The 21,046-nt window shown below is 35.9% G+C and overlaps 2 protein-coding genes across 2 annotated transcripts; both read right to left on the reverse strand.

The window, feature by feature from the left end:
• Positions 1-1,030: 1,030 nt before the first annotated feature.
• LOC109147572 (heterodimeric geranylgeranyl pyrophosphate synthase small subunit, chloroplastic-like) lies at positions 1,031-7,522 on the reverse strand. The gene is made up of 2 exons (XM_019295175.1): positions 7,063-7,522; positions 1,031-1,863 (listed from the first exon to the last, which is right to left on the reverse strand). The coding sequence occupies exons 1-2, from the start codon at positions 7,408-7,410 to the stop codon at positions 1,198-1,200; spliced, it is 1,014 nt and encodes a 337-aa protein (XP_019150720.1). The 5' UTR covers positions 7,411-7,522; the 3' UTR covers positions 1,031-1,197.
• Positions 7,523-8,470: 948 nt separating this feature from the next.
• Positions 8,471-11,817, reverse strand: LOC109147607 (rop guanine nucleotide exchange factor 1). Its single transcript, XM_019295223.1, has 5 exons — positions 11,236-11,817; positions 10,873-10,989; positions 10,248-10,786; positions 9,181-9,534; positions 8,471-9,095 (listed from the first exon to the last, which is right to left on the reverse strand). The coding sequence occupies exons 1-5, from the start codon at positions 11,498-11,500 to the stop codon at positions 8,673-8,675; spliced, it is 1,698 nt and encodes a 565-aa protein (XP_019150768.1). The 5' UTR covers positions 11,501-11,817; the 3' UTR covers positions 8,471-8,672.
• Positions 11,818-21,046: the final 9,229 nt, after the last annotated feature.

Genomic DNA, 21,046 nt, shown 5'->3' on the forward strand with positions numbered 1-21,046 from the left:
ATTAGGTACTCAATTTCCAATTTCATCAAATATAACTCTCAATCTTTCAAAATTAACATTTTTAATCCTTTAATTTTTTTTTGTATGGAGAAAGAGGGGCTAGGCCTCAAGTTATCTAATCCTCTTTCGAGAGGCTGTTCTTCTGTATCATCCTTTCATTAAAATTTCTTTTAATGTAGAATACAAAAAAAAATGTCACAAGGCATACTAATACTAAATGACTATTTTTTTTTTTTTGTTTTTGAAAGGAAGAACTTAATTCATTGAATCAGAAACAAGAACATCAGCAAGATATTGAGGAAGGCTATCATACCACTCTCTGCAACTTGACATTGAAACGGCAGCCTAATACTAATACTAAATGACTATTTTATTACATTCTTTTTCAAATATATAAAATAAAATATATCATCCTTAAAAGTGAACCTTTCTCATATTAGCATATTATTTCTATAATTTTAGCTCAATTTTAAAATATAATATAATAATAATAATAATTAAATTTATTATTCAAAAGTAAAAAATAAAAATTAAAAATTAAAAAGTACAAAATAGTCTCAAGAGTCTTAAAAATGGTCAAATTAATAATATTTGAAAGTTCTCAACAAGTTAAAGCTTTCAAATACTATTTGATTTCAAGAAATTGCCATTGCTTTCATATACTATTTGCAAGAAATTGTTATCCATTGGCTATGTAAATGGACAAAATTGCAAAAAACTTGGTCTTAATAGTATTATCAAGTCACCAACTCACGATCATAATTTTCTAAATTTAAAAGTTTGTTTAATAATTAAAGAAGTAGGCAGTTTTTTTTTTCAACTTTTGATCAAATTCATATTCTTATTTTGAGAAAACATTATGCATATGGTGTTAATAAATGTTGGGGATGACATGTAAACATTTTCATCACACGAATTTGTTTTTGGACATTTACTTAAAAAGATAATAAAATATTAACCTATTTCATGCAGCATAATAAACATTCATTCATGGAGAACCCAACAAATGTAGAGAGGAAGTTGATGAAAATAATGGAAGGAAAAAAAAAAAAAAGAACCCCAAAAAATACAATGGTGGTACACATTCATTCATTCATTCTACATGAGACTGGAACATGTATATATAGAGAAAGAGAAAGAGATGATAAAACAACAACAGGTAAGAGCATATAGTGTAGCCACAACTTTATCATAAACTTACTCAACATCAACATTAAAACCTCTATAGGCAGCATAATCTACAAAGCTGTGTAGTGGGATGACCTTATCACCATACAGCTTCTCAAGAGCATCCAACTCTTTCTTAGCTTGTTCCCTCAGCTCCTCTGCAACTTCCATAGCCTTCTCTACACCATATACACTCACATAGCTTTTACCTTTCTTTTTATTTTTCTCACTTTTCTCCCCGCTCTCCATCTTAGCTTCCCGTATGTCATCCACAACTTGATACAACACACCTACTGCACGCCCATACCTTCTCAGCATTTCGATCTCCTCATCTGAAGCACCCGCCAGGAGACCTCCACAAACCGCAGAGCACTCCCCCATTTCGCCAAATTTCTTTTCTTGAACAAACCCAACAGCATTGGGTCCACCCTCAAGGTCAACAAATTGTCCAGCAGCCATGCCAGTAGACCCCACAGCTCGGGCAATCTCAGTGATCACTTGGAGAAGTTGATTCTCAGGAACAAGATCAGTTGGTGTGTGGGACACAATATGCCGGAAACCAAGTGGAAATAAGGCATCCCCAGCCAAAATTGCCATGTCCACACCAAATTTTGTGTGGTTCGTGGGTTTTCCTCGACGGAATGGGTCATCATCCATGCATGGCAAATCATCATGAATCAATGAAGCAGCATGAACCTAGTCATGGAAGACATCAGCTTAGAAGAAGAATATATTATATGAACTACAAAATACAGAAGCTTTATTTTCTTGAAAAGCTCAGCATTTTCAGTTGTGTCAATCTTCCTACACTGCAAGGTAGTATACAGTACAAACTTGAACCATGATTTCAATTTCATACAACTTTTGCATATACTTCAGTAACCAATAAAGACAGCATTGCAATTCCTGTAGGAGCACACAAGACATTGTCTGGGATGGTATATATATGCTTAGAATATTCATTTTTAACAACATTCCAATTTACAGCAGGGAGCCAAGGACTGAGGGGTGTGTGATTGACAAGGTTTTTAGTGAACATAAGTTCAGAAAGTTATAATCCATAAGTTATCAAAAAGGACGTATAAGTATGAGGATAACAAGTCACAGTGCACATTGCAAGCATCCAACAGTTTGCAAAACATGCAAGATTATTGTTATGGAATATATATTTGATATATAGAATCTCTATAGATTAGGCAGATAAGGCATATGGAAACTTATAGTCATCTAGCACCTATTTATAGGGCTTTGTATTCTCTTTTCTATACGACAGCTTGAGACAATATACGACAACACATTAGAAACTCTCTCTCTTTCCTTTCGTAACATGGTATCTGAGCCTTTACGATAAAGGGTTTTTTTTTTCTCTCCGCTTGTTGTCACCGCCCATCCAGGTTGGCTTGCCGGCGTCCTACAACCTCAGTTGCGAAATCCGGTGTTGTTCTGCCCAGCGAGTGGGCCTCACGCGCCACCGCCAGCGTCGCCCCCTCCGTCACACACTAACGCGTGAGCTATCTTTGGTGACCGGAAAATTTCCCGGTCGACATCACCAGGGTCGCCTAAGTCTTGTGGTCTTGGTTCTGGACTTAGTTTGGACCATTTGGCTTCCGTGATTTTTGTTCTACGGCCAGGTTGTTTCATACCCCTTCAGGCTCCTTTTTTTGTGTGTTTTCTGATCTGTTTATGCTTAGTTTTTGGTGGGTATGGCTGAGAATAAGTTGGTTGTTGTAACTGATATTGTTCCGGTGACTTCTAAAATCACGGACTGTAAGCTTAATGATTTAATTACTTGGAGTGGACTCAAATCATTAAGCTTTATCTCACTAGTTTGGGTAAAGGGGAACACCTAACTAAATCTTTGGCTGACCAAGATGAGTCTTGGGTGCGGGATGATGCACGTTTGTTTCTGCAAATCCGAAACTCTATTGATGATAGTATTATTGGGTTCATTAGTCATTGTGCTTCCATTAAGGAGTTGATGGAGTATTTGGAGTACTTGTACTCTGGGAAGGGGAATATTACTCGTATTTATGATGTGTGTAAGGCTTTTTACAGGGCCGAAAAACAGAATTTGTCTCTTACAGCTTATTTTATGGACTTTAAGAGAATATATGAGTCCCTTAATAAGCTTATCCTTTTCAGTGATGATATCAAGGCACAACAAAAGCAACGTGAACAAATGGTTGTTATGAGTTTTTTGGTAGGTCTCCCTCATGAGTTTGACACGGTGAGGTCAACAATTCTTAGTGGCTATGAGGTCCCTACTTTGACTGATATCCCTTCGATCGCCGCAATCACAACCAAGTATGCATGAGGTGATGGTCCCACTGAACAGTGCTCTCGTTGGTCAACATCCGCACAATGGAACCAGTCACAACTCTAGGCACACTTTAAGCGGTGTTGTGTGTAATTATTGCCATAAGTTTGGGCACATGAAGAAGGATTGTAGGAAGCTCTTGAATAAGAACCGGGGGAACAATTCTACACACATTGCATCTGCACTTGATACGTCTGTCAAGACGGTTGGTCCTGATGGTCTCAATCTCTACTGATGAGTTTGCTAAGTTTTCTCAATACCAAGAGTTTCTAAAACATTCGTCCGCTCGGTCACTACGATTGCTGCTGTTGCCTCAGGATCGTGTGATGAAGAGTGTTATTAGTGAAGGGCTTGCGTCTAGGGTCTTTATGTTCTTGACCTCTAGAAGGATGGAGTCCGTTTCGTGTTTTGGTATTGTTTCGTTTCGTTTCGTATTTTAGTGCTATCTCGTTTTGTGTTTTGGTGCTGTCTCGTTTTGTGTTTTGATGTGTTGAATATTAGGAAACCTTCATTGAATATTAGGAAACTCCTAGTAGGGTGGGCTTAGTTTCCTAATCCTATTAGGTTAATTTAGTATCTAGTTTAGTATATATAGAGGTCCATAAACATAGAGATATAATCTATTGTAATCTTTCACTATAATATATTCTCTTTATTCTCTTGTTCTTTGGTTCACACATATTTTGCTTCCGCCTAACTGGCGGGTGGTGGTTATTCTCCACCCGCCAGACCTATCAATTCCTCAATTTCAACATGGTATCAGAGCCTACTTTCCTAGGCTATTTTTCTTCAAATATTAAAACCCTAATATAAACCTTAGCCTTCCGCCGCTGCTGTCACCACTGGAGTTCGCCACCATCGGAGGATCACCGCTGCCGTGGCTGTTTTCTTTGTTCCGTCGCTTGCCTATTGGTTTTTCTCCCTAACCAACTCCACAGGCCAACTAGGAACCTCGTTGCGAGCTTCAGAGTGAAATCCGGTCGCCGTTTGCCGCCGCACGCGCCTCCGCGCCCCACCGCCGCCGCCGAGATCTGCTATCGTTTTCCGGCCAGATTTCTCTGCTCCGATCTCCGTTCGAGACGTCATTGCCACCATTGGATTTGTCTCGAGGAGACGCATCTACCTGAGTTTCCCGATCTTCCGTCGGTCGCCGGTCAACGTCGGTCAATGGTCAACGTCAGTCAAACCTCCCTTGAGGCAGAATCTCTTGCCATTTTTGGACTTTTTTGTGAAATTTGAAGGTTCTTTTTTGGATTTGTTGCCGAACTTCTCCCCATGGTGTTTGTGTTTTGGTATAACCGTGTTTGTTTCTTTATCTCTGGTATGCCTTATCCCATGGGCCTTCAGTTTCAGCACTATTATAAAGGCCTTTGATTATTTCCCATGTTTCAAGTAAGGGGGAGTGCGACTATCTACAATCGATGTGTTATCCTTTGCTATTTTGTCTTCATTACTATGGGCTCTATTGCATCCTTTGCTATTCTTTGCTCCCTTTTTGTCTCTACCGCTCTATTGTGTTATCGGGAGGTTGTTCATGTTCAACTCTATCCTTGGTGTGTTCATCTTCATTCCCGAGGTTCGTGTTCAATTCCGCCCTCGGTGAGTTCATTCCCAAGATCGTGTTTAGCTTCGTCCTTGGTGTCTTCGTCTTTATTCCCAAGGATTGTGTTCAGCTCCGTTCTTGGTGCCTTTATGTTCATTCCCAATGAAGGGTCAGACATAGTGCAATCTTCTTTGAAGTCCTCCGTCCTAGAGTGCTTATGTTGTTGTGATGGTGTTCGTGTTAGTCTTTACCTTTGTGCCTCCATTCCCAAGGATGTTCATGACAAGCTTCGCCCCTGGTGCCTTCATTCCAAGGGTTGCATTGTCCCTCCGAAGCCATTCAGCACTGTTAACCTCTAGTTGCATTTAATTTTCATTTGTAATTTTGAGTGAGGTAGAGTGCTTGTTTTAATCCAAGCTTAGAACTTTAATGTTCCAGCTTGAGGGGGAGTGTTGAATATTAGGAAACCTTCATTGAATATTAGGAAACTCCTAGTAGGGTGGGCTTAGTTTCCTAATCCTATTAGGTTAATTTAGTATCTAGTTTAGTATATATAAAGGTCCATAAACATATAGATATAATCTATTGTAATCTTTCACTATAATATATTCTCTTTATTCTCTTGTTCTTTGGTTCACACATATTTTGCTTCCGCCTAACTGGCGGGTGATGGTTATTCTCCACCCGCCAGACCTATCAATTCCTCAATTTCAACATGATGTTGTCTTGTTTTGTGTTTTGGTGCTGTCTTGTTTTGTGTTTAGTGTTGTCTCGTTTTGTGTTTTGGTGTTGTCTTGTTTTGGTCCTATCTCGTTTTGGTGCTCTCCCTCCTTCGTTTTGGTATTGTCTCTTTTTTTATACTCGTTGTTTGGAGCGTGCTCCTCTTTTGTTAGTCAAGATGCTTCCCTTTTGCTAGTAAAGAAATTGTGTCCTCCAGTTTGGAGTTTGTCTTCTTTACCTTGTGTGTTTAAGCTTGTTCGGTCACTTTGGGTTCACCCGTTGTTCGCGGGATTCGTGGCGTTCCAGGCTTTCGTTGCAAGGGAGTATGCGTATCCAATCTCAAGCTTGTTCGGTCACTTTGTGTTCACCCGTTGTTCGTGGGATTAGTGGTGTTCAAAGCTTTAGTTGCAAAGGAGTATCCTAAATGGACTTGAGTTATTTCAGTTTTTAGTTATTTTGGATTATCACTCATTTGTGTAACAAGTTGGGCATTATTATTATTAAAATATATGCTCCAACTTGAGGGGAGTGTTATGGAATATATATTTGATATATAGAATCTCTATAGATTAGGCAGTCTTAGGAAAGTAAGGCATATAGAAACTTGTTTCTTATTCGTAGTCTTCTAGCACCTATTTATAGGGCTTTGTATTTTCTTTTCTATATGACAACACATTAAAAAACTCTCTCTCTTTCCTTTCGTAACAATTATAAAACTAGGTATATATCACTATTGTCCTCTTGGGCGAGTATATTCTTTTGACCAAAGTGGAGAAATCCCTTGTGTGCACCATTATTTGGCCCTGTCTACTGAACCACTGAATTACCGTGATTTACGTCCTCTAAGGAGGTCTGTCGAGTCAGGGTGTGAGGCCCTTACGGTTGGAAATTCAATCTTTTGGGAGAAGAAATATATACTTTTGATATGTGACTTGTTGTAATGAGATGCATCACCTATGCAAGACTCCTTCCTCCTCATCACAGTAAGTGAAACCCTTTCAAGATATATGAAAGGTAATGTGAATTTTTATTTTGTTTTTTGTTTTATTTTCAGTGCAGGAGAGCAGCACAGTGAGAGTGAGCTAAATTATTTAATAAGATTGAGCTATGAATTACCATAAATTTCTATTCCTTCTAAACAAGGTGGTTTCTTAGCAATAACATAACATAGATTCTATTAGGTATTCATATACGGAGTAGTAATTAATTCAAAGAAAGAAAAAAAAATCCGGCGAATTCAATCTGTTAATAGACAAAAATTGCGTGAAGACATGATTTATTTATGAATTTAAAAGGAGGAAGTGAGGAAGCATACCATTTCGAGAGCGCAGGCAGTGGGGAAGGCAGCGAGGCGGTTGCCGCCGAAGAGCTCACAGGCGGAGACGCACATGATGGGTGGGGCCCTCTTAGCACCTTTGGCGAGAACAGAGTAGCGCATGGCCTCGTAAATCTGGTGCGGATACTGAACCGGAATTGCCTCATCCAGCTTCTGGTTGATCTCCTTAATCAGAGTGGCCCAGTACGTCTTAAGATCAAAATTGGTGGACGCCGCCGATACCGATACCGATGCCGAAGAAGAGCACCTAATTCTTCCTTGCTTTAAAACCGGCCGGCTTCCCGGAATATACAGCTGACAAGAGTTTAATGCCATAGAAAACACCATCACTGTTATACTTCTATACTTCTATTCTCTCTCTCTCTCTCCCTCCCTATATATATTATGTCTTTCTATATATAGACTATAGATTTACTTTGATGTATAAATACTTAAATTAAATACTCTCCTCTGTCTGTGTATAATGAAGTGATGTCGATATTAGTGGGCTCCGCACTATCATTCTATCGGAGCCCTCGATATACAGGACAAACTAATCACGACCGTTCAGAGAACGCAAAGTGCAAATTCACACTCGTAGTTAAAATTTACTCGGTATTTATTTTGACCCATTTTAAATTAAATTAATATAATCTTTCAAGATCTTGTGATCTAATAGCACCAAAGTTACACTCCCAAGAAGGTGTAGGTTCAAACTTCACTTCAGATAGCATTGACTCATTGAAAATGAATTATGAACAGATACTACATTCTAATAGAGTTAGTAGCATCCAAAAATAATAAAAATTAATATAACCTTAGTAATTAACTTTTGAATAAATTTCACTAAAGGGTCCTCTAACTTTGATGTGATATCATTCTTGGTCCTCAACTTATTCTCTTCTTATAAGAACTCCTCTTAACTTCTATACAATTACTATTAGAAGTCTTCCATTGAATTTTCTATGAAACATATGTGAAATTGAAGAGCAAAACAGTTACGGTCAATATATGGAATATAAATTCAATTAATTGGGTTTGGAATTGTAAGAAATTATGAATATAAAGACTAATATGTCATTAATATTATATATACATGTGTAATTAATAAACTTTGATGCGAGTAAAATGGTCCAATTGTGTTATACTTTCTTCCCAAATTTTTTAAAAAACAAAATACCAATCTTTTGCTCAAAATTTGTTTTCCATCACTTTCAGAAAGTCAAATTCTAATGGAAAATATTTTCCATCCAACCAAACAACATTTTCCTCCACTTTTAGGAAAACATTTTCCGTCCAACCAAACACCCCCTTATATCTCTTTCAAACAAGAAAAGCTCCGGTTTTCCTTTGGTGTGAACACCACCATTCTGTACTCTGTAGTATTGGCACTGTTGCTAGTTAGTAATATCTTGGCAGGTTGAAATCTTATCCACAAAAATTATAATACAAGCTTGCTGTGTTTAGATTTGCAGGAACTGGGAATAAGATAACACTGCTAATCATAGCATCTGATTGCATATTGGTCAAAAATAATACTGCAATTAAGAAATATGCAGCTAAGCTAAAGAAATATACAACATAATCCCTAACAGCTTCCTTCAAAACTCTCAATCGCGTTCAGGCGCATCCTTGGATACTATTTGGGCACTAAGATTACTAGCATATGACCACAATTTTTCCTTGTCAGCAGGCATCACATTTTCAATCTTGGAGTTAGTGAAGCCATCCTTCTTTGAAGGGGAAGCTGTTTTTTTGGGACTGCTCATCGAGGGAGGAGACAAACAATATGTTGGAGTAGCAAATGGAGAGGTGTAAGGACTGTGATGAATAGAAAAGGGACTTGGTGACATCCGCTTTTGGATAGGAAGACCGCCCAAACCTCCCCTGTTAAAGATGGATGAAGATTCAGTTGCAGCACTGTTCTTGGTCTCATCATCTGCATATAGAACGTCGTCAATCCTTGCCATAATGTTAAATGCCAAGCTCTCCATCACCCTTGAGTAACTTTCAAGAATAGACTGACCAACATCCTGTGATAGAGAATGAAGATCCTGAAGTTAACACAGACTAATTCAGATAAAACAAGCAAGTTTGCAACAATCCAACCCTAAATACCTTGTTGTACTGGATTTTATACATATCTAGAGCGGTTTGTGGTAGACCGGGGAAGCGAAGTCTCAAGCAATGCAAAAGCGTTTCTGCTCGTTCAGCCAGAAAATGATTTCTGCCAATATCAGCTACAAGACCCTTGACCTTACCTCCCCAAGTTTTGTGCTTTGATTTTTTTGGATTTGAATGATTTTTCCGGTCTTTCAGTCTCCAATAGTATACAGCAGCCTCAATTCTATTCGCCACTTCAAGTGTGTGATGTTCAGAGGACAAGTCCAGGCAATCAAGAAGACATTCAGGTGAAAAATTGCCAGCAATTATGTAGCGATAAATCACATCACCCAAACATGCTTTTCCACTCTGAAATTGAGGGTAAAAGAGTTAGTGACCAAGAAAAAGGAAAGAAGGTGAAGTAAAGAATAACAGGTTAGCTTTTATGAATAACCGGAAAACCTAGGGAATGTTGTCAAATTTCCATGTTTCATGCTGATAAAGCAGAGCTGTATGTATTAGCCAGTTGAAAAATGATTACAGTAGCAGGATACTCAGAAATGTATACATCAATGTATTCAAGAGTAATCAGTCTTCAATTTGTTCCTACTACAATCTCTTTTTCCACACATGTTTCCTGTTCTCCTCCCTATTGGCTGCATTCTTTTTGTATATGGAGTGTGTTGATATTTATAGTGACCTGAAATCTGTGTGCACAATCTTATAAATATATTGATATTTCAAGCAGGCCCTTTAATATTCCTAGTGGACACCCTATCTTTCATTGGATATAGGAGTCGATAGAAAAGATAAAAAAGGAAATGACATGAATTAACAACTGCAAACAAATGACCAAAAAAATGTAGTGTGATCAATTGTTGTCAAGCCTCACAAAATTCAGATTCAAGAGAAGATTTAAAAGCTCATCCACACAAGTTTTGCACTAATGATGAGATTCACAAGAATAGATGTAATAACAAAAACCATAATGAACAACATGCAGTCAAATAATGGGAAAACATATGAAACAAGCAAACTGCACAGATTTCAGAAGATAAGGAAACTATGCAAAGACTTCCCACCTTGGGCAAGGTTTCCAAATAGGCTCTCGGAGTCTCCATTTCAGCAAGCACACTACTATTAATAGCTAAAGCTGCCTTTAGTATCTGGTTGGTGCAATCCCTGCACTGTTGCAACCTCTTCCTTGCACCTTCTGACAAACCCTTTGGAGGAAGTTTAGGGCAAGGGAGCCACCACTTGTCTTCCTGCCTAATTGAAGGCCTCCCACAATGCATTCCCGAAGAATAGGAATGGCATGCATCTGCTTCAGTTAAAACTATGGCACGATCAACATACCAAAATTCCATGTCACGAAAACCATCAAGAATGCCAATTAACATAGCATCAAGCTTCTTGAGCGCAGGGAGGTTCAAGTGTAAATCAGAGCGCGGCTGTGTAGCCATTACTTCATATGTGCCACCTCCAGGGAATGGCTGCGTTGAAGGCACAAACTCCACAATGGAATCACTCAGACATAAAAGCCACTCCATCTCTCTATACCACATATCCTTCTTCTGTGAAGGCAATGGCTCCAACCTCCAGAGTTCCCCAAATATAGTAGCTGCAATGTCAAATAAAACTCTTGTTTTAAGAACAACTCACATATCATTATGCTAGTATCCAACAATTATCCAGAGGGGAACTAACCAGAAAGATTTGTTATGGCATTTGAGATTGCCAGTGCAGTACACACCCCTTTACCCCCTCCAGACATGTCCTCCCCGAGAAGAAGCTTAGCGAATCTCTCCTTCATCAATTCAATTTCTAAATACAAATAAAATGCATATGTATAAATTAATTAGTCTGTCTTGTACATTTTAAGATTCTATGTAAAAAATGGAACTCGGAAGAAAACAAGCTTAAAAAGAAAGACAAAGCTGAACAGACCTATGCGAAAACCTAGTTAAAAAGTAAAGGTGGAGAGCAGTAAAAGTGTAGAAGTTAGAGCAGCTACTCAATGAATCAAGGAACAGTAATGTGAAAGGTCATCGATTCAGAAATTTGACGAACCGGATAAATCTGATTGACGATTCTGAGAGTTGTCATCCCAGAGCGACAGATCTTTCCCTCCAATCACGAAGGAAGGAGTCAACGGCGGCAAGGGATTGGAAAAGATTCCGAACGGCGAAGAGGCTATAGAAGTGGATGCGTCAAAGCGCCGACAAGTGAAGCTACTAGAACAACTATCCGACTCGCTCACATCCGCACTGGGACTGTAGCTCCCGCATCTCTCGCTCTGCCGATCGGACCCCGCTTCCGATGATACACTCCCCATACAGTACCAAAAGCTTGAATGTCAACAATGGGATTCCTTCCACTCTGAAATGCTAAATGCAGCACTGTAGCATAATAAAAAGGACGGGTGAGTAAGTTACTGGGAAATTTTCAGAAATGGAGGTGGTGGAGAAGGTGGAGAGTGATAAAGCTAAAGCAGCATAGCACAGGATAAGCTGATAAAGCAAAGCGCATGTTCCTCCTTTCTTAGAGAGACTCTTCTCTCTCTCTCTCTGTATGTGTGTGTGTATTTGTTTGTATGTATGTATATACTGCTGCGTCTTGGGGTATATGGATGGACTGGAGAGGCAAACGACGTTAGTTAAGTAGGGAAACCGGGAACGGCGGCTTTAATGCAAGGTCTGCGACTGACTTACAGTAACGACTCCGTGCCCGCTGAAAGACGGCGTTAGCATTTGGCAGGGACTTGACGAATGGCGCGACAGAGGTTGCCCCACCACTACAGCAGACCAAACCCGCGAACGGCAACCTCCTTTTTTTGTCCATTTGCTGTGCTGTCACATATTGCCACTTCTCATTCTATACATCTCCTATTATAGGTTTTTTTTTTTGAGAACTCTCCTATTATAGGTTATTGAAAAATGACAATCGTTTGTGGTTGTTGTTATTCTAAAAGGTTGAATCTCCAGTTTTAAGAGTCAGGATGTGAATCATGTTAACTTAGCTAAATACATATGCCAGCACAAGCCTCTTACTTTGAGAGGTGAGAGGTTGCTCTCACACTGTCGTTGGTGAGACTCGATCTCGGGTCATTGTTTTCAAATTTTACCTCTGTAACTAACTGAGTTGTCCATGCGGACAAAATGACAATTGTTTGGAACATAGTGGAGCTGGATAAAACGAAATAATTATGTAAATGTACCATTATGATGGTCTATAGATATGATGCTTATAATTTTGTATGTTTTATCATCACAATTAAAAAAAAAAAAAAAAAAAAAAAAAAAAAAAAAAAAAAGCACATATGCTTTTGTGACCATAGTGTCACGGGCCTAGAGTCCAATGCAGCACATAATGCATGTGTGGCATCCTAGGGCCCCTCATACCTCGCAGACAAGTCTTACCCTCATACGTGTCAAATTGGTTCCACGCTTCCATGGGCTCATCCGGGGACCGACAATAGCTCCCGACCAGTTGTGCCCTTTGAATCGCATCGATCCCCCTCATAGTCAAGTCCAATACTAACGACAAGCTCCGCAAACTTAACTGGGTCGGCATGCCTGACTTGACCATACCTTAGCGTCTGAGACAGAACACCCTTAACGTTATTGACGCTCCTTTTACCCAATTGGCAAGCTAACCAGTTGGCTCATTCATTCCTTAAGTTTTAACACGGTCACGGAAAACCGTTTGTGACATTCTCATACACCCAATATCTAGCACACCCTCGTGCTATGAGAGAAGACCTCTGCACAAGGATCGTCGTACTAAATATTATATACGCGTCGCATCGCCATGACCGCTCCCGCGAAGCTGTCCGACATCACTGGCGGCAACTCGAGTCCCCTTTTCCTCGTTAGGACCCATCTGCCCCCTACGGACCACCGAGGTGGAGCAGTCATCAGCACGTGCGCCCCTTACGCGCTACCCGTTCTTGCATAGTCCTCTCCATCAAGACCCCACAATAGCGCACAACAATATAAATACATTCCGCTCTAATACCACTTTATCACGGACATAAAGTCCAACGCAGCATACAACACTCGTGCGCGCGTTCCAGGGCCCCTTCATACCTCGCTGGCCGCGGACCAACCTTACCCTCATACGTGCCAAAATGGTTTCGACATGCCATGGACACATCAGGAGAACGTCAATAGCTCTCGACCAGTTGTGTCCTTCGAATCGCATCGGTCCCCTTCATAGTCAAGTCCAAGATTAGCGACAACCTCCACCAACTTAACCGGGTCGGCATGCCTGATATGGCCAGACCTTAGCGTCTAAGGCAGAATACCCTTAACGCTATTGATGCCTCGCTATAGGTAAAGTGCTGGCCAGATTGATTTTTTAATACGAGATGTCTGTTGACACACACAAGATAAAATGAAAGCATGGTCCTCTTATAAAAGGTGAAGACTAATCTCAGTCGCCCACTAGGGTTCATCAATCGTTGAGGGTTTTAAAAATTAAAAAACAATGAATCAATTTTATGATTATTGAAATTTTTTCTGAGCGGAACTCATTTTATAATTATCGTAAACTTGAAAGTTTAATAATTATAATATCATAGTATTTTATTTCTCAAGATGAATGGTGTGGATGTATTAACACTTTTTAGTTTTTAATGTGGGAGGTATTCTCGGGAATGTGGGAGCTTGTTAAGTTTTTAATAAGGTAATTTAAAACAACATTAAAATAGACTTTGATTTCAAATAGGGAAATTCTATTTGCATCACCCATTTTACTATTTGCACCCCCTATTTAATAGGTGTAATAGCTTTATAGGTGGTGCAAATAAAAAAGTGTTATTTGCACCACCTCATTAAATGTAGTCAAACATTAATCTTTATTTCTTTTTTTATTTAATAATCAATCTCTTATTATTATTATTATTATTATTATTATTATTATTATTATTATTATTATTATTATTATGTTTTAATGCCTAATTATTTTGTGCAATATTTTTTTAAGTTTTTATTTTCAATACATATATTTTTTTTAAGTTTATATTTTCAATACATCTTTTTTTGTTCAATACATGTTTTTTTAAGTTTATATTTTCAATACTTATTTTTGTTTATGTTTTAATTTTAAATAAAGAGAAATAATAATTAATTTTGTTATTCTAATATTTTTTTTATAACTCAAATTTGTTGTATGCATTATTTTAAATTGATTTAACTATAAATTGAAATATAAAATGATTACTAGTGATATTTGAAACGAATAAATATACATTGATTTTCTACCTATCTTTTTATATTGTAAATACTGTAACAATTTTATAAAGATATATGTGGGTTAGAGTTCTAATAATTTTAATGTAGTTAAAATTCTATAAAGATATGTGGGTTAGAGTTCTATTGAGACTTTGAAATATAAATTGATTTTCTACTTATCTTTTTATACGGTAAATACTGTAACAATTTTATAAAGATATGTGGGTTAGAGTTCTAACATTTTTGATGTAGTTAAAATTCTAATCATAAAATAAGTGGAGGTCAAGGCTTCTAATCATAAAATAAGTCTGCATGCGTTCCTACACTCTTTCTATTTTGAATTTTGTATTTATGATTGTCCTTCAAGTCTCTGTAGAATAGTTTCCTACAATTGTGTATTCTTTGTAGTATATATTGCTCTATGTACTCAATATTACTCAATAAATTGATTTTCTACTTATCTTTTTATACTGTAAATACAATAAATTGATTAATTTACAACTATATTCACAACAAATTAAATTAATTCAGTATATAGATAGACTCACCGGTCACCCAATAAATAAAATCTCAAATTCAGTACTCTTTATACTATAATTTTCTCTTTTGAAATGGAACAAAGAGTTTGTTATTTAATCAATTGAGAAATTATATCTAATTTAAATGAGTCCAGCTATCTTTTTTGAAAGCTACTGGTTCTATTACATTGTAGTATCTGTTCATATACTTTCTCAACCTACTGAAACACAAAAAACCAATTGAGAAATTATATCTGATTTAAATGAGTCCAGCTATCTTTTTTGAAAGCTACTGGTTCTATTACATTGTAGTATCTGTTCATATACTTTCTCAACCTACTGAAACACAAAAAACCAATAACACCTCCAACTAAGGCTCGAACTCATAATCTTCCAAATGGAAGTTCAACCCGAGTACCATTAAACCACATAGTCCTGGTAATTCTACCTATCTTATTATACTGTAAATACAATAAATTGCTTAATCTACAACTATATTCACAACAAATTAAATTAATTTACAACTGTATTCACTAAATTGATTAATACTATAATTTTCTCTCTTGACATGGAACAAAGAGATTGTTATTTAGTCAATTGAGAAATTATATCTAATTTAAATGAGTCCTAATTACCTAGCAAGCAAGAACAAACTGGCTTAAAATACAAATAGCAACACCCATAGAAATAAATAACAATTCATTAACAATTCAAATAACAACTTAAAATACCTCATAATGTCCTTGACTTTGATTTTGATCATTGTAACTAAGTAACTGGCTCTGATTCTGATTATTGTAACTAAAAAAATCTTCTATCCAATCATCCATGGCTTATAGATTGTGTGATACATATACATAACACACACCCCACATATATATAGAGTCATATGAGTCCAATTTGTATTCTCTGCCGCCCAAATCATCAGTAATTCACAAACATCAATATTGACTAATTGTTTAAAAAAAATATGTATTAAAATTATAAACTTAAAAAAAAGTATTGAAATTAGTAACTTAAAAAAATGTATTGAACAAAAATTATATATATTGAACAAAAAAAAAAAATCTATTGAAAATAGAAACTTAAAAAAAATATCTATTGAAAATAAAAACTTTTAAAAAATATTACATAAATAATTAGGCATTAAAAAAAAAAAAAAAAAAAAAAGCAAAACAGTGACGGATTCATCTTTTTTTGTTTGTTTAATTTAATGTTTTAATTAATTAGGTTTTGAATTAAAATATTATTAATTACACCTCATTAAATGAGGTTTGATCAAGGTGGTGCAAATAGCAAAATGAACCATCATTTGACTATTTACACCACCTATGTAATTATTAAAAATTTTTACCTTTTTACAATTACAAAATACTTTATACCCACTTTAGTCAAAGGGTGGTGCAAATAGCAACACCCCTAAATTATTTATAATTTAATTTTTAATTTTATTATCTAAATATATAATAAACAAATTTATCCACGGTAATTTACTCGTTTAATAAATAAATTACGTAATACAAATTAAAATTGGTTGAAAAACCCAATATATAAAAGGGCTGGAATCATTTATTAATTAGTTTTTGCCACACCGTGGCGTGTAAAGGCATGTTGGGACTTGGTCAATTTTATTACTTGCACTCATTGGGAACCCAAAAGCTTTAGTTAATTCATTTTTTTTTTAAGAAACATTCTATTACGTATATAGTCTACTAAAAATAATATGAATTGAATATTTTCTCCCAAGCTGTGAAAAGTTTTATGATACAAATATCAAATGCATATTAATATTGTGCTTTCTTTTTTTACATTGAACAAAATTTTATAACTTGAAAAAAAATTACAATAATGTTTCTTTCATGAATATAATTACAAATTAAAGTTTAAAATTTTGTTTTTTTTTTTTCCTTTCAATAATAGGGCACAATATTCCAAAATAGTATTTACAAACAAAATTCTTAAAACTTTTAAGATACTAAATACTATCACTCCATCCGAGAAAGCTGGGTTGGTAATTGGTTCATTATTTGTAAGCAGAAAGTTGATATTTCAAAATATGGATGTGCGGAAAGAGGTGATTTTTTGTTTACACAATTAAAGAAAGGAGCAAATGAGAATGGGAAAGCAATTGAAGTCAAGAAAAACTCAATGGTCGCATGCAGTACTCACCCACTTTCAGCTAATACATATCAGTGATGGAACATAAGGAAAGAAGATAAATATGACTTTTTTTTCTTTTTTTTTTCTTTTTTTTTGGAGGAAAGATAAATATGACTTTATATTCACACTAGTGTGATACTAACAACAACCATAACAACAATATGATATAAATTTATCAATTTTATTGATTGAGATATTGAAAATACTCAAATATGTAGACTTGGATCCAGGAGTTCATAATCAGAGACCAGAAGATTCCACGACGAGAACCAAGACCCAGATGTTAAGAGAGAGCTGAGGGATGTCCTGACTCTCAAGCATGACACAAAGGCCCTCGAACCAGCCTATGAAGCCGGCTCTGGGTCACTAGCTATACACTCTTCGAAGCTTGTCTCCGGGGTCCAATTGCACGCTTTTAGGAAGTTTGTTGGGTCCTTTCATTGTATAAATTTACATTGTTTTAACATTACAAATCATGTTCAATCTCCTGATACAACAATATTTGAAATATGTTCTACATCAATCCACACAATATTCCTACATTTATTTCGTCTTACTCAAGGTTGAAAAAACACGTTAGGCGCCCTAGGCGCCGAGGGGGTGCCTAGTGCCTAGGTGCTGATTTTTTATTTATTTTTAAATGTAAAAAAAATTAAAAATTAAAAATGATCAAAATTCACTAATAAAACATAAGGTTCTCATCGTTTTTTCTTACAAACTATTTATTTAAGTGGCTATAAAATTGTTTAAAATATTGTTGAAACCATCTAAATACATAAAAAACTAAAATTAAGAGCAAAAGAATCATTTTTTTTGAGAAATTGGTGGGGCAAACCGCGTTTGCGGTGGATAGATCTCGAAAAAATACGCAATTTGAAAAAAAAAATTGTCCAAAATGAACAACCGAGTCAAAAGTTATGCCTTCGCAAAGTTTTTAACCTAAACCCTAAAAAAAAAGAAAAATAATAAAATAAAAAATCACCGGTTCGGCCGGCCGCGGATGAGGCCGGTTCTGGCCTTCCTCGCCGCGGCCGGGCGGCGCATAGACACGATTTTTGCAACATTGGTCTTATTATTCTAACATCATAATTTATGCAAGTTTATTGATTCATAAATAGCCGGGTCAATTTGTTTCATCATTTATTATATTCAAAACTTAATAATGGCAACTAATAAAATTATCAACTTTTATAAATGGTATATCACCTCTTTACTAAGTTGGTAATATGTTGTCAAGTGACTGGGCAATTTGTGAAATTCTTGGCAGGTGTGGCATTTTCAAATGTAGTTCATAGAGCAACCTCAACCTCATTAGTGTGCATTTTTTATTTTTTTTTTTGTTGGTTTTTTTCATATCCGTGTAGGAGAGAGGAGGGAAGAGAGAAGAGGATAAAAGGAGGGAAAAAAAAAACAAATTCTAACATATATATTGTACGCTAAAAAATAGATAATGTGTGAATGAGAAATTGAGTGTCAAAGTAGATCGATTTAGGGTCTGTTCGGAAACTCGAAAAATGAAGGAAAATGATTTCTGGAAATCATTTTCCGGGTTTTTGGTGCTTGGGAAGGCTGAAAATGAAATGGTCAAAGGAAAATGATAGCTAGTCAATGGAAAATGAGAGCTAAAATCCGGAAAATGACTTCCCCTTTTTTTGGGGGGAAGTCATTTTCCATCTTCCAATCTAAACATCATGCTCAAGCCTTCACTGCTTCTTCTCCCACTTCACCTCCTCCTTCAACATTCAACAGAGAACTGCCAACACTTCTCCTCCAACAATGGTTTCCGCCCATAAAACAATGTCTCCGGCGGAAACCAGTGGTCTCCGCCGGAAACCAGACCTGTTGTTTCCGGCGAAAACCAGTCTTTCCGCCGGAAACCTTAAAAAAAAAAAAAAACGAGAGAAAGAGATCTACGATGGTTTCCGGCTATGGAAACCAGTGGTCTAGTTTCCGCTTGAAACCAGACCACTGGTTTCTGCCGAAAACCTTTAAAAAAAAAACGAGGAAGAGATCTACTCTGGTTTCCGCAGCCGGAAACCTCTCTGGTTTCGGCAATGGATTTCCACCGTTTTTTTTAATACTTTTTAATAATTAATATTATTTGATTTCAAAAATAAATAAATATTATTATAAATATTTTTATTTTAAATAAAATAATTAATTATATAAAATGTTTAATTATACAATTCTACCTCATTTTTCAGAAAATGAACCAAACACACAAAGACACTTTTCCGCTGTGCACCCAAACACTAGAAAGGAAAATGTTTTTCGAAAAATGATTCATTTTTCAGAAAACATTTTTCAGAAGTCATTTTCCTGCTTTCCAAACAGACCATTAAGATGAAAATGAATGTAAAAAGACTTGGAAAAATCCTTAGAATTGAGTTTGCATTAGTATATATATAATACTTCGTATCTTTTTATAGGAAGTTTAACCAATAACCATAACCCTTTAATGCTTTGTTACGGAATTATTTTCGTGATTGGTTCATACAATATGTAAGTACCGGATCATTGTCAATTCGTCATCTCTCACAATAATACATAGAAAAAAAAAGTTTAATCAAAGACAAATTAAAACCAAATAGAGTGTACTTTATCATTTAAAAAAAGAGTTGGTTTATTACCGGGTGTGGAAGTTATCTTCTTTTTATTTTGGAAAAGGTGTGGAAGTTATCTTAAAACTGAAGGAGGTGCAGCTTAAAAAATAAAAAGGGCGGTTAGGTAATTTGGTTGGTAAATTGGTAGTTGAAGATGTGAGAGGCGAGAGCGGCCCGTGATGTGGGTGAAGCCATAGGCCGGCTGGTCATTTACTGTAGTGTGTTGCAGGGTGACATGTTTGGCGTGCGTATTGGGATTTGAGTATTTAAATTAATAATTAAGCTCATGATAAGTGATTAGTGATTAGTGATTAGTGATTAGTGATTAGTGAAGTTTGTGATTGATTTAGATGGAGACATATTTAATTCCACTCATCATTACTCTCTCACTCCCTTCATTCACACGCATCTTTAAAGCTTCTTTTCCTAAACATAGTTTTATAAATAATAATAAATATGCATAGTATTCTTTTAGTCATTAACGATGTAAACATATAATTTAGTATACAATTTGCTGATAAATTATACTCTGATTCCAGCAATTAACGATAGTATAATCATTAAGTTTAAAGTACATATAATGTGATAAAAGTAGGCATTTAAATGTGAGTTTGAATCGGTCGCCTTCATTATCTTCCAAACAAACAATAATGCAACCATAAAACATTAAAGTGTTATTGGCTATTGCATTATGCTAATCAAATTAAAAATAGAAGGGTACATTTGGTTCCCTAGAAAATATTTTTTAATAAATTACAATTTTTAAAGGTGAATGAAAATTGAATTATGCTTTGTTTGGTTGATGATTTTTTTTTTTCCAAAACAATTTGAATTTTTTAAACATAAAAAAAATATTTTCTTTCATTAATATAAGATTTTTTTTTTCATGCCATTTGAGAACAGAGTGTAACCTAATATGACTAAACAACCCTCATATGATTTAATTGTGTTGATAATAGTTTGGGGATGAAAGTTATCAAATAATTCGTAATTAAGTAATGTTATAATATTTATTAGAATGAATTTCCTTTTTGATCCTATATTCATTGTGGCTTGGACAATTTTAGTTCTTCATACAAAATTTTGTCACATTTTGGACACCCTTATTGCGACATGGACAATTTCTGTCTTCTGTCTATAATCTTGCCAGTTGACTATTTGAGATGTGGTATTTATGTCAATTCATGCTATCTCCTTCTCTACATTATATCTTTGTGTTCTCAACTATTGATTTCTAATTTAGACGAAAGCCCGACACCATCAAGAATATATGACATCCCAAATCTCAATTTCAGCATTCCAAAAATATCTATTTTTTCTTTTCAATCCTACAAGTCTTTGGCGGTGCTCTCAGGCCACATTTGCT

The sequence above is a fragment of the Ipomoea nil genome, unplaced genomic scaffold, assembly GCF_001879475.1.
Source record: "Ipomoea nil cultivar Tokyo-kokei standard unplaced genomic scaffold, Asagao_1.1 scaffold2014, whole genome shotgun sequence".
Classification (NCBI taxonomy): domain Eukaryota; kingdom Viridiplantae; phylum Streptophyta; class Magnoliopsida; order Solanales; family Convolvulaceae; genus Ipomoea; species Ipomoea nil.